At 41.1% G+C, this 14616-nt stretch overlaps 1 protein-coding gene across 3 annotated transcripts in view; it reads left to right on the forward strand.

Annotated features, from left to right (window-relative positions):
* Positions 1–1260: 1260 nt before the first annotated feature.
* Positions 1261–14616, forward strand: part of Rasgrp3 (RAS guanyl releasing protein 3) — a 45356-nt gene continuing 32000 nt past the window's right edge. For all 3 annotated transcript variants that reach the window (XM_042672634.1, XM_042672635.1, XM_042672633.1), the window contains exons 1-8: positions 1261–1486; positions 2737–2839; positions 6019–6081; positions 6630–6761; positions 8024–8171; positions 9734–9907; positions 10394–10510; positions 11994–12269. In XM_042672634.1, coding sequence (XP_042528568.1) covers positions 1417–1486; positions 2737–2839; positions 6019–6081; positions 6630–6761; positions 8024–8171; positions 9734–9907; positions 10394–10510; positions 11994–12269 — 1083 coding nt within the window. In that variant the 5' untranslated portion in view covers positions 1261–1416. The remainder of the gene's footprint in view (positions 1487–2736; positions 2840–6018; positions 6082–6629; positions 6762–8023; positions 8172–9733; positions 9908–10393; positions 10511–11993; positions 12270–14616) is intronic.

Genomic DNA, 14616 nt, shown 5'->3' on the forward strand with positions numbered 1-14616 from the left:
AATTAAAAAAAAGAATTCCCTTTCAAAAATCCAGTGGTTCTGTTATTGTGACTGAGTGTTGGAAATAATCCTTCTTTTGTCTTCTAAGAATGGTACCTCAGACACAAAAATATATTTTGTATAGACTGAATTGACAGGAATAATATATATATATATATATTTTCAGAGTTGCATGCCTAGTACAGACTCACCAAAATTTCTCTTTCTCAGATCTCAGCCTCCTGAGTAGCGAGGCTTACAGGACAGAGCCACCTGTGCCCGGCTACACTTCTTTTTAAACAATGTCACCCCTTCCTTCACTCTCTTCCAGTTTTTCCCTTCCATCCCTGCCTAGAAGTTGTGTAGGCATTTCAACATAATGTCCATTGAGTAATATGATTTTTTTAATTATATATATATATGATTTTTTAAAAATATAGTGCTAAATCTCTGTGAATCCTACCAGTTCAGGTGAAAGGGGAATAAGAATTCCATGATAGCATTATTGTGAAGGTCAAGTTGGGTTATATATATATAGAAAACATTGCCCATAGTGTTTTATGTGGTTGTTCAATAACTTATTGATAATTTTACTACTACTACTGTTACTTTTAGCAAATTGAGGCAAATACAATTTTTGTTTACATTTGTTGAACATTTAATAATCACTGAGGATACTGCTTATAAATATATCTGTATTAAAAAATTCATCTCCTCATACATCCATGTAATAATCTTGAACCAAATAACATTTATAATATTCTTGAATGCCATATTACTAAGACTATGAAGCAGTGGTTCAAGCCTATAATCCTAGTAACTCAGGAAGCTGAGAACTGAGGATATAAGTTTGCAAGCTAGCCTGGGCAGACAAATCTGAGAGACTGTTACTTTCCATTCACTAACAGAAAGCCAGAAGTAAAGGTGTAAATCAAGTAGCAGAGCGCCAATCTTGAGTGGGAAAGTCTAAACAAGAGGGTTTGAGTTCAAGCCCCAGAATTAGTATTGAAAAGGGGACAGGGGAAGACAATGAAGCAATTGTAAGATATTCTTTCAAAACCATTTCAGCTATGAGACAGGAAATGGGTGTGTCTCAAAACACACACACCCTTGGGGACAGTTTGTCATTTTACTCTCATGAGACTTAACACAATCTCAGCCCCTTAGGTTCTGTTCTTTTTGTATAGAAAGATACAGTAAGTGGAAGTCATTTTTTTTTCCAGGTGAGAAACAATGCTTCAATTTCCATTAGTCTGATAACTTTTTTTGTTTATTCAGTGTTTTCTTGAAGCACAACTAAGAACAAAAAGTTACCACTAGGCACAAAAGTCACTGGCACAAAAGTCACTGGCACAAAAGTCACTGATTCATGGGATTATGGAGATGATCTCTCTGATGTTGAAAATGTCTCCAGTTTTTTGACAACAGGAAATAACCATGGGGTCCAGCGGCCTTGGGAAAGCAGCAACATTAGATGAACTGCTGAGCACCTGCATTGAGATGTTTGGTATGAACCTTTCCCCTTTCATACTGATACAATTGCTTTTCTCAATTCAACTACAGGTTGTTTATGGGCACATTGTATATTCTGGTGTGATAATTATATGTCTTCAGACTTAATCCTTCTGTATATGTCTTATAGCTCTTGCTGAATTATTTCTTTGCAACTATGTACTTCTTATGTTGCTTATGTGTACCCCGTTGTTAAAATATTCCTTGCATAAATAGAATCACACAAGAATAATTCATTTAATTGATCCCTTAAATACTTTGACTTAAGGCTGGGTGCTGATAGCTATACCTTTAATCCTAACCACTTAAGAGGATGAGATCTGAGGATGACAGTTTGAAGCCAGCCCAGGCAAGAAAGTCCGTGAGACTCTTTGTGAGATTCTTTTTTTTTTTTTTGGGTCCGGTCATGGGGCCTGAACTATGGGCCTGGGTGCTGTCCCTCGGCTCTTCAGCTCAAGGCTAGCGCTCTACCCCTTGAGCCACAATGCCACTTCCAGCTTTTTTCTTCTTACTTATGTGGTGCTGAGGAATCGAACCCAGGGTCTCATGCATGCAAGGCAAGCGCTCTACCACTGAGCCACCTTCCCAGCCCTCTTTATGAGATTCTTATCTCCAATAAACTACTCACAAAAAGCCAGAAGTGGTGCTGTGGCTTAAGTGGTAGAGTGCTAACTTTGAGCCAAAGAAGCTCAGGGACAACACCCAGACCCAGAGTTCAAGCCCTAGGACCACCAATAAATAAATAAAGAAAGAAAGAAACAAAGAAATAAAATCTGATGTAAGCCAGCACAATATTGCAGACCAATTATAGAGTGATCAATTAAGTTTTAATTATATATAAACATTTTAAAATATGTGCCCTAAATACTCAGGCCAGACTTACACTGACAAAAGCACTCATTCTTTAACATCATATTCAAATTTTCCTGGGTATCCCCTACTGTTATTTGATGAACGTAACAGCTACAAACAGCCCAACCCACCTTATCGAGTAAAGGGAACCCACAGAAGTAGGAGTTTAAAGCTAATTTAGTTTATGAAAATATTTTTGGAATGGGGTTGAGAGAGACATGAAGGAGAAGGAAGAAAGGGGTGACATTGATCAGGATAATTGTGCTCATAACTAGACACATTGACTTCAAACCCCTTTGTATGATTTTAAGACAATTTTAAGGGAAAAAGCTGGCATTTTTTTCTAGTGATATTAGCACTGTTGTCTTTTAATTCTCACTTTATTTTTCACAGATGACAATGGAGAGCTGAATAATAGCTATTTGCCAAGAATAGTTCTACTGATGCACCGATGGTATTTATCTTCCACCGAATTGGCAGGAAAACTTCTCTGCATATATCTTTTCAACTACTATGTAATTTTTATTGTCATAAATCAAGCTCTGTATTTTAGAGAGCCTATCCAAAGCCAGTGAGTTAAGATGAATAAAGTCTTTAGTCAGTTATCCAACTCTTTTGAGAATATATAGATGTCTAGATGAAACTTCTGGATGATGGCCCAAATAGCTGATTACCCGCTGAATGTTTTGGCTGTACTTGAATATAATCAGGATAATGTGAAACAAAACAGGAGCTGCATGTTGAGTGTTTGGTAACTTGTCTTAAACATGTCAATTGTTAGTTCAAGGGAAGAATATTGGACACTGATCTAAGACCTAACTTACTCTTTCCATAATGACCAAACTGTGGGCACAGAGGACCCTGCCTATGTAGATGGAGATGCTGGCTAAAATAATATGCACTAGCTCAGACACAAACACAAGTTTTGATCTTCCCTTGCTGGCAAGACTCCATAAACACCCTGCTAGTTGTATTGTACTTTGTTGATTGATGCTGATTTTAGAATTTCTTCTGATATGAGAAGAAAAATATCCACATGGAGTGGGGATGTAGCTCAGTGTTAGAACACTTGCCTGGCACAGACAACTCTCTGGGCTCCATTCTTAGTTTGAGAATAAAATATAAGTGAAATAAGAGAAAAGACGAAGGGAAAAAAGGAAAAGGGAAAAGTGATTGAACGTCTAATGGTTGCCAATGCATGCAGTCTCATCTTTTCCCTTGAGATTTAATATTTATTGTGCAGTCTCTGATACTTACTTCCAGTGGTCTCTTCCTTCTTCAAGTCCAAGGGCTGTGTAGATGAGTAAAAATCCCTACAAGACAGGGGGAAGAGTCGGGCGCTGGTGGCTCACGCCTGTAATCCTAGCTACTCAGGAGGCTGAGATCTGAGGATCGCGGTTCAAAGCCAGCCCGGGCAGGAGAGACCATGAGACTCCTATCTCCAATAAACCACCAGAAAACCGGAAGTGGCGCTGTAGCTCAAGTGGTAGAGCGCTCGCCTTGAGCTGAAGAGCTGAGGGACAGCGCCCAGGCCCAGAGTTCAAGCCCCACGACCGACAAAAAAAAAAAAGACAGGGGGAAGGAGAAGGTTCATTGACAGTTTTTAGGGCTTGTCTAGGCTTCCTGGGCTAAGTGGAGATCCGCCTGCTTTGGTTCAGGTTTCTCCACTCTCCACTTTCTATGTCTTCCTTCCTATCCTCCCTAGAACATCAGAGCCAGAGCAGATGTTCAGGAATAATGGCCTTGAACCCAGGTCCTCGAAGTGAGCATATCTCCAGTAGCACTTGCTGTTCAAAGTAGAGAGTAGGGAAAATGGAAGGAATTGATCCACGTGGCCCTATCACTCCTCATGTTCCAAACCTAACCCCAAGATTTTTTTTTTTTTGTCGGTCGTGGGGCTTGAACTCTGAGCCTGGGCGCTGTCCCTCAGCTCTTCAGCTCAAGGCTAGGGCCCTACCACTTGAGCTACAGTACCACTTCCGGTTTTCTGGTGGTTTATTGGAGATAAGAGTCTCACAGAGTTTCCTGCCCAGGCTGGCTTTGAACCTTGATCCTCAGATCTCAGCCTCCTGAGTAGCTAGGATTACAGGCGTGAGCCACCAACACCTGGCTCTTACCCCAAGAATTCTTACTCTTACTATGTCCACTGTTAATAGAGCATATTAAAATCTTCATATGGGAATGTTGGAGTTGTATAAAACTTGGAGAGAGCCCCTGAGTCAACATTCTTTACATTCTTTAAATTTTCCTCTCTTTAGAAGAAAACGTACACTTCATATCCATTGTGCTAGCATTTTGTAGGGGTTCAATAAATAATTATTAAAAAGATAATCAATATACAACTTGTGGGCAGGGGGAAAATGAAGGAAGGAGTAATGTTGTCTAAATGAGAGATGTATGGGTTACCTGAAATGGTAACCCCTCTGTATTACACCTTAATAATAACAATACAATTATATATATTTTTTAAGATAATAAGTAGTCTTAAGAATAAACCACAACTTTTATATTTATGTACCTGAAAATGACATTCTCATATATAAAACAAATTAGGTTACATAGGTAAGGTACTAGTCCTAAATACAAAAAAAAAAACTTTTTTATTTGTAAAAATGGTGCTTCTACATACTACCCATTTTCATTTTTTTTTTTTTGGGTCTGGTCATGGGGCCAAGTCTGGGCCTGGGCGCTGTCTCTCAGCTCTTCAGCTCAAGGCTAGTGCTCTACCACTTGAGCCACAGCGCCACTTCCGGCTTTTTTCTTTTTGCTTATGTGGTGCTGAGGAATCGAACCCAGGGCCTCATGCATGAAAGGCAAGCACTGTACCACTGAGCCACCTTCCCAGCCCCTTACTATCCATTTTCAGTAGATACAATTGGCAATGTACTTTTTAATTATAGTTGGCAGCTATGGGTTAGTGTTTAAGAAGGTAAAACCAACTCTTTAAGTAGCTTATCTTCCAGACACCAGCCCCCACCAAAATACATATAAGAGCACTAACAGTTCAAGTTTTAATTACTTCATGGTCAGAGCTCATTTCTTTCCCCATGTGAGGGTCTATGTACACATGATCACTTCTCCAAAATGTTTCAGATCAGTATGCATCACAGCATGGATTTTTTTTGTAATTTTAGACCATTGCATATGCATAATGAGATTGGACTCAATTCTTAAAGTGAAATTCATTTGTACTTCAAATGCATTTTATGTATGTTGCCTGAGATCTTCTTTTCTTTTTTTCTTTTTTTTCCAGTCATGGAGGTTGAACTCAGGGCCTGGGCACTGTCCCTGAGCTTCTTTTGCTCAAGGCTAGCACTCTACCACTTGAACCACAGCACCACTTCTGGCTTTTTCTGTGTTTGTGGTACTGAGGAATTGAACCCAGGGCTTCACGAATGCTAGGCGAGCACTCTATCACTAAGCCACATTCCCAGGATGTGTTTTGACTGTTGCCCATCATGTAGAGTGAGGAGAGTCATTGTTGGGCATGGGGACATTATTGGTGGCCCTAAAGTTTCAGAGGCCGAAACATTTTGAATTTCAAACGTTTGAATTAGAGGTTCTCCACCTGTAACCCATATGTCAAGTATGTCCCCTGTGTTAGCAATGTGTGTATGGAAAAGATGCAGGGATGGGCAAAGAGCAGTGTGCAGAACTTTTCCTTAACTTGTGCACGTATCGAAATGCCAGTGGAGAAAGCTGTGATGAGTTTCGATTAAAGATCTGCTACTTCATGAGGTAAATGGATATACAGATTTCAATAGACTTACAGATTTTCATGGACTTGTAGCATTAACTATAGTCACTCATTCTGGAATTGTTGGCAATTTGCTCTTCTCCAAGCAGCAGGGATGCCTTCTTTGACCAACTTTGTTAAAATTAGTCCTCCTTGATTACTAGGGGTTAGGGATGGGTTAGAATTTACCTTCTGGACTAGAGATGAATGTAATCAGGGAACAAAAACACCTCTTGAAGAGGGTGAATGTAATTTTTTCCACTCCCTGTCCACACACTCATTACTTGTCATGAACTGGAAAGCAATTCCTCTCAGCTGCCTGTCCTACACAGCATCAAGATGATTCTCAAAGTTGAAATGATGGAACCTGGCTCTGGACTGAAGGAGGGCAGAGAGAGACTAGAATCTGGAATATCTGGCCATGGCTACTTGGAAGTACAGTCAGTCCTGGATTCAGTGTTCATTGTTGTCCATAACATGGTATGGCAGTTTCTATAGAGGTCCAGCTTGAAATCTTTCAGCTGTTCAAAAGCACTTTTATACCTTGCAGGTACTGGATTCTGACGTTTCCTGCGGAGTTTAACTTGGATCTGGGTTTGATTCGTATGACTGAGGAGTTCCGGGAAGTGGCTAGTCAACTAGGCTATGAAAAACACGTCAGCCTCATCGACATATCCAGCATGTAAGAGGGGCGACTCTTTCACACTTGATGAGTCCACAGCTTTTGAGGGGTTGTGGTGGTGACCCTCACTTGGCTTAAGCTCATGTTATTCCAGAATTAGAGGACAGCCTGGCTGCAGTGAACATAGCTGTTCTGAATATACTTATCTCTCCACGTGGCAGTTTATTTGTCAAATGGGATAATGCCTTTCTTATGGGATTATTATAAGCATCCCCAAAGTATAGCATGTGAAAGCACTTGGCAGATAATAGATGCTCAGTGCTTAGTTAGTGAATCTGAATCTAGTTATGATCTCCGTGCTGTGGAGACTCCATACCAGAATTGGCTCATTAAAAATGCAGAATCCTTGGCTCCACCCTTAACCTGCTGAATGGTAGTCTATACTTTAATGAGATGCCCAGGTGGTTCTTATGTTCATTCAAATTAGAGAAGCACAGTACCCTGGAGCTTTTGAGGCTGGCTTGAGACTAACAAATATGCCTGGAGTTGTAACGTGAACTTGGTAGGTCAGTTATTGGGAACTGGTTTCCTGTCACTGATTAGACTTTTTTTTTCAAATTTGCTATGTAACTTTGGGTTGAGAAAGCAACTGGATGATCAAGTATGCTTATCAATCTTGTAAAATGTATGTTCTTTTGCCTTAGGCATTCAGATTATATTCCCTTTATTTCAAATATTTCTTTGAGTGATGACACTAGAAGTGAAATCCCCAGCACAGCTCCCTTTTCCCTCCCCCTCTCCTCCCCCTGCCAAAAGAAATGATCAACAATGTGTGATTTGATAACTGTTTACAGTATACACTATTCAGGTTCTTTCTCAGTGAATTAGAATCTCTGGCAAGGTAGGTCCAAACCTTTGCTTCTGTAACAAGTTTCTCAGGTAATTCCTATTATGCTGAAATCTGAGAACCATAACTTCTAGTAGTTTCCAATATGCCTTAAGTCACCATCTGCTGATCAACTCCCACATTTCTATGACCTCTCCTTTATCATCCAGATCTTGTTTGGTCACCAGGAAAACCAAGTCAGAGATTTTGGGTGGATCAGTGCAAGCCTACCCCGTCTGGAAAAACAACTCCAAGTTTATGTTCTGTTGGCAATGGGGGTCAGTGGTTTTTCTCTTCAAATATGAAGGACAAGGGCATGTATTTTGTGCACAAGCCCCTGGCAGCGGACCAAGAGTTACAGAGTCAGTAGGTTAATAACTTCCATCGAGTGAAACGGATTTTCAGCACGCTGACCAACCTCCCTCTGCTTTTACAGTCCTTCCTATGACTGGATGAGAAGAGTTACACAGAGGAAAAAAGTATCCAAAAAGGGAAAGGCCTGTCTGCTGTTTGACCATCTGGAGCCCATTGAGTTGGCTGAACACCTCACTTTTCTGGAGCATAAATCTTTTAGAAGGATCGCAGTAAGGAACTTGACATTTATTCTTCCAAGGACAACAACCATCATGCCAACTTTCCCAAGAGCTGCATTTTCATACTCCGAAGTGTTGGCAGGCTCTGTCACTATGCTTTGCTAGAAAAGTGCCCTTAATTCACAGGAACAATCCCTTTTAACCAAAGATAAATATTAGCCTGCCTTTATTTTATGGCTCAGGAGCTATATTTCTGTCGCTGTTTTCAATGTGTCCTTTCATAGAATTAAAGCATGATTTTTTTCTAAATACTCAATGGAGATTTAACCATTCAAGGTTTATTTAGCTCGTTGACTTTTCTCCCCAGTGAATGTGTCTAGTTGGGTGAGTTCATTTTGGAGGGAAGAAAAATGTGCTTATGTTGGATTTTGCATAAATGCCTAATTAGGAGCACAAGTACAAAATTAGGAATTGTAGGTTTTGAGGAGGATCTCATCATGCAAGGAGAGAGATCTAAGACCTTTCTTCCCTCTTCATCTTCCTATTGCTTCATTCCTTTTCTACACCCCCTTTTTCTTCCTCCTTTCTTCCTGGATTGTGTTCCCAACTTTGTTGCCTTCTCCCTCTATACCAAGTATGTTATGATGATATTTTCACCTTGGTTCACAGTCAGCCAGCTGTTTTGCTTTGCTTCATCCAGCTCTAGGGAAGGTATTTCTTGAAATGAATTGCTTTATTGGTGGCAAAGAAGGCCCTGTTGATGAGAAGCCTGAAATTCTAAAAGGTTGATTCTTTCACTAAGTAGTCCTACTTGCACAGGATCCTGACCATTTCTTCCAAGCAGACCCGGGCTGGTGGGGTGTGTGTGTGTGTGTGTGTGTGTGTGTGTGTGTGTGTGTGTGTGTGTGTGTGTGTGTGTGTGTGTGTGTGTGTGTGTGTGTGTGTGTGTTCCCCTGTACTGTGTACATGATAAAAGGCTTAGGTATATTTCCTGACATTCACACTAACTTTCTGAGAATCTGTTCTGCCAACAAATCGTCCTTCCTCAGCTGATATTTTATCTCCCCTCCCCATCTCTCTCTTCCTCTCCTTCTTTCTCCCCCTTTCCCTCTCTCTGCCAGGGCTGGGTCTTGAACTCAAGATTGAGATACAGTAAAATAACCTGTTAATGGTGAATATGTATCAAATACATGGGTGTCATCATGCATATGAATTAAAAGAAATCATGATGTTGCTATGAAAGAAAGCTCATGGGCTGCCCATAGTTGGTACACACATGTAAATCACAGCACTTGGGAGATGGAGGAAAGATGATTGCAGTTTGAAGCAAGCCTGAGCTACATTGCTAGACCAGAGGGAGAGAGGGGAGGGTAGGGAGAGAGGAGGGAGAAAGAAAGAGAGGAGATAAAAATGGAGGGAAGGAAGGAAGGAAGGAAGGGAGGGAGGGAGGGAAGGAGGGAGGGAGGGAGGGAGGGAAGGAGGGGGGAGGGAGGGAGGGAGGGAGGGAGGGAGGAAAAGGGAAAGAATGTCTCACATCTTCTATGAAAATGTAAAATTTCAAATTTTGCAAAAGCCCAATTATAACTCAGGATCTGTGAATTTTCCTTTACCAGTTTACTGATTATCAAAGCTATGTCATCCATGGCTGCCTGGAGAACAACCCAACCCTGGAGAGATCTATTGGTTTATTTAATGGAATCTCTAAGTGGGTCCAGTTGATGGTTCTTAGCAAACCAACACCCCAGCAAAGGGCAGAGGTCATCATAAAGTTTATCAATGTTGCAAAGGTATGTCTTAGAAACAGATGGGGATCTTGGGATTCTGAATAATCATTCACTTCATTGGAAAAATATTGAGGAAATCTGGTTAAACTATTCATAGATATCTAATGGACAAATCATACTTCTTGGGCTGGAGATGTAGTCCAAATGGCAGAGTGCTTGAGCAAGTACACAGCCCTAAGTTCAGACCTAGGACAGTCAAAAACAAATAAGCATATAAATATACAAAACAAAAAATCAAACTACAATAAATAATAACAAAAAATCATACTTCTCTTGAATAACAAGATTGCTTTTTAAAATAAATACCCAGAGTGTTTAACATAGTTATTTTTCTAAAGGATTCTATTTGTGCTTTCAGTTTAAGACACATCAATGATGTTTTTTTAAGTTTTCATTTACAAAGTTATGCCTGCATTCGTTTGTAGTTCGAAACATTCAGAGCAATTAAGAGATCCTTACAATGTGTTGGTGTTAATATTTTTATTGTAGAAACTCCTTCAGCTCAAGAATTTTAATACACTGATGGCCGTGGTGGGAGGCCTCAGTCACAGCTCCATTTCACGCCTCAAAGAGACCCATTCTCATCTTTCCTCAGAGGTTACGAAGGTACTGTGAATTTTGGTCCTAATTCTAAGTAAATATTTGTAAATCGCTTAAAGTGTGCTCCTACCCAACATTCCTGGAGAGGGACTATTTTCCTCTTAAACAATGGTAGGTTACACAAATAAGAATAGCCACCTCAATCTGGCCACAGTGGTTCATACCTATAGGTATTGGATTCTAGCTACTCAGGAGGGTGAGATCTGAAAATTTCATTTTGAAGCCAGCTTGGGCAGGAAAGCCATGCAACTCTTATCTCCAATTAACCGCCAGCCTTGAGCTTATGTACTCAAGGACAGTACCCAGGCTCTGAGTTCAAGCCCCACAACCAACCACAAAAGAAAAAAGAAAAGCCACATCAGCTGAATCTAGCTAGAAAAGAAGCATATTTTTTTACATAAAATGAAGGTATTTTAGTTGGAACTACTAACAAGTATTTACTTAGTGTTTACTCTGTAAGACAGACTGCTCCCAGGCAATTACAGACCTTGTTTTTAGACACATCCATCCTGGACCAATAGCAGTTGCTAGAGAAAGATGGCATATAAATGGCTTAGTCCTTTGTTCCTGAACCAATCATAAACCAAAGGGATGGAATTACTGGTCTTATAGAAACAACCAGCTCCATCTCCACCTCCACTGGGATCTATTAGGATGGCCTGGTTGCTGTTAAAAAACCAACTAGGGCTTATGCATATAAACAAGAGGATGTTAGGCACAGAAGTACTACTGTTGAACCTCAAACTCTGTACTCATTCCAAGTATAATATGACTCATTATGTGTTCTGCTTTCTTTTAGCTTTGTACTAAATTTCAAATAAAAAAGCAAAAAAGAGAGTTTAAATGTTGTAAAGACTAAGACTCTGACAGAGGCTCACAAAAGATTGGAATTACTAGTTTGTCTTTCAAAATGATCTCCTTGAATTCCTCTTTCTGATAGAAAAGAAACTACGCTCTCCCCACCATATCAAGTGTGATTGATTTGTTCAAGTTCAGCCTTATAGTTAGTACAGAGTCAGAACTACAGCTATCTCAAATCTTAGTGTGACTTTTCCTGCCCAATAGTGTCCTATGCCAACCTTCAAGTAATATCTGAAATGCAATGTTCTTGGAATAACTAGGAAATTGTAACATGTTCCATGCTTAACTCTGTGGATTGTGATAGTCTCCTGAATTGCAGTTACTAAGTACACATGATACTCTTTAATATCCCAGCATCCCTACTGAGTAGACAGAGGTGGTGGTTAGTTCTGTTTTGTAGCAAGATAAAACAGGCTATCCAATTCATTAGGCAGACCTAATACATATTTCTAATTTTCTTTTTCCTGGTTAATATTTTCCTGCATCAACATTGGTGCAATTGATACTTCTCACAGTAGCTGAGGAATTTGCTAGCCACACGTTGCAGGGCTGGTGGGATGGCAGGCGAAGCGGGAAGTGGGCAGAAGAGAAGGTTATTGGAAATGTCTACTTTTCCATCTGTTCCCAGAACTGGAATGAAATGACCGAGTTGGTCTCCTCCAATGGCAATTACTGCAATTACCGCAAGGCCTTTGCTGACTGTGATGGCTTCAAAATCCCTATCCTTGGAGTCCACTTGAAAGACTTGATAGCAGTCCATGTCATTTTCCCAGACTGGATGGAAGAAAACAAAGTAAACATTGTGAAAATGCACCAGCTTTCCGTGACCCTAAGTGAACTGGTCTCATTGCAGAATGCCTCTCACCACTTAGAACCTAACATGGATTTGATCAACCTACTTACTGTGAGTTGGGGGGAAGGAGCGGGAGGAAGAGGAAGCATGGGGCTAAATGACCCTCATGCATCTCACTTTCTAGGACATACAGGAAGACCTGTGCCAGCCATTCACCTTGGGGATGATTGATTTTGGGGGAGAAAGGGGGGGGGGTGGTCCGTCAATGGGAAAAAATTCTCAAAGAATGAGGAAAAAGAGAACTCACATCCATAACCAACATGACTTGAGACTATTATCACCTTGGCAAACAAATTTCCATTTGTTTGGAGGTGCCAAGTCTTGACCCATATAGCTCTCCTTTCTGGATTTCTTTTTTCTTTTTTGTTTTTCTTTTTTGTCAGTCATGGGTCTTGAACTCTGGGCCTGGGTGCTGTCCCTCAGCTCTTCAGCTCAAGGCTAACGCTCTACCACTTGAACCACAGTGCCACTTCTGGTTTTGGAGATAAGAGTCTCACGGACTTTCATGCCCAGGCTGGCTTGAACCTGTGATCTTCAGATCTCAGCCTCCTGAGTAGCTAAGATTAGAGGCGTGAGCCACCAGTACCCAGCTAAGTCCCTGGCTTGGAATTAGCACCAGTTATTTATTTATATATGTATGTATTTATTTATTTTTGTTGGTCATGGGGCTTGAACTCTGGGCCTGGACGCTGTCCCTCAGCTTTTCAGCTCAAGGCTAGCATTCTACCACTTGAGCCACAGGGCCACTCCCTCTAGATTTCTTAAGGAGCCCCCTTTTGGGTCTGGTCGTGGGGCCTGAACTCTGGACCTGGGCGCTGTCCCTCAGCTCAAGGCTAGCACTCTACCACTTGAGCCACAGCGCCACTTCCGGCTTTTTTTTTCTTTTTGCTTATGTGGTCTGAGGAATCGAACCCAGGACCTCAGGCATGCAAGGCAAGTGCTCTACCACTGAGCCACCTTCCCAGCCCCTAAGGAGCCCCCTTTTTCAATCCATCACTCTCCCATTCTCTCTGCACACTTACCTGCCCAGCTGATGCCAGTTTCTTTTATTTAATGTGTGTGCCAGTACCGGGGCTTGAACTCAGGGCCTCTTATTCTCACTTGGATTTTTTTTTTTTTTTGCTCAAGGTTGAGCTACACTTCCACTTCCTTGTCATGAACGGCCACATGGCCTTAAATGCTCTGCTTCTCTCTATCCTCCTGACTGCTTTAGTGAAAGCTGGACTGATGCGAGACCCCCCACTGTGATCTCCTGTCACTGCCACACACCAAACCAACAGGGTGTTGTTCCTAGGCTGGCCTTTGAGACCCTTCAAGACCCCATCTCTGCACTTCAGCACCGCAGTGTTTCTCTTCCTCCTCTCCCACATCATAGCCACTGAGGAATATAGGACCTGTTCTTTCCGCTTGCTGCTTCCTGGCTTTAGCAAGTCTTTGGGTAATCTTGTCTCTGTCTATCCACATGGCGACTTCAAATTCCAAAGTCTTCATTTGTCTGGAGCAATCTCTGGCATCCTCTGTTCCCTTCCAAAAGCAGCAGCACATCTGTTCTCTGTATTTCCTTTGCTCGTCACACTTCCTTCAAGTCCAGGAGGTGTCACTTAGAATCTGATTTCCATTCTGTTTATGTGTCTTCTATGTCCCCCAGCACTTTCCATACCTGGCCCCTTTAAGAACTTGGAGGATGAAATGAATGCTAAGTTAAGGAGCGATGAGAGTTCACCGAAAGTATTTATCTACCACTCATGTTTTAAAAAATGCATTAGCATATATTATTTGTACAGAAAAGTTTCATTGTGGTACTTCCATACCATGCCCCTCCCCCTTTTTGACATTTATGACATACTAGTTTATCAGATATTCAGGTTCTAGAACTTTTCCACCTCACAAGAATATAGACAAGAACAGTTTCCATTGGCTTTTCTTTGGGAAGAGGAGAAAGCATAATAAAGTTCACTTACCCTTGCCTTAACATACAGAAACATAACTTCCCCGTTTGGGTTTCTAACACTATAACATCATAAACAAGGCTGCAATGCAGGGCCATAAAGGACTGTATAAATGGATTTTGTAAGATTGTATAAAATGAAATTGATAACTCTTTTGTGACCCAGACTGCCTAAATCTCCTCTTAAACAGCAGCATGGGAATTGGGTGAGAACAGACATCTCGCAAACTGTTCCTAGAGCACACAGTCCAACAGACCCTTGAGTGTAGCTGATAAGGCTACCTTCACTCTTAGTACAAAGCAGAAGTGGTCAATGTACCTATCTCTTGGGAATAAGTTTGGGTGAGGAATAGTAAACACTCAGACATTGTCTAGCAGGGGAGAAAACCAACTTGTAATAATTCAACCACCTGCATTTATTAATCATTTGCCATGTAAATCTGTTTCCAT

This window comes from Dipodomys spectabilis, unplaced genomic scaffold (genome assembly GCF_019054845.1).
Source record: "Dipodomys spectabilis isolate Male_0828 unplaced genomic scaffold, ASM1905484v1 ptg000737l, whole genome shotgun sequence".
NCBI classification, from domain to species: domain Eukaryota; kingdom Metazoa; phylum Chordata; class Mammalia; order Rodentia; family Heteromyidae; genus Dipodomys; species Dipodomys spectabilis.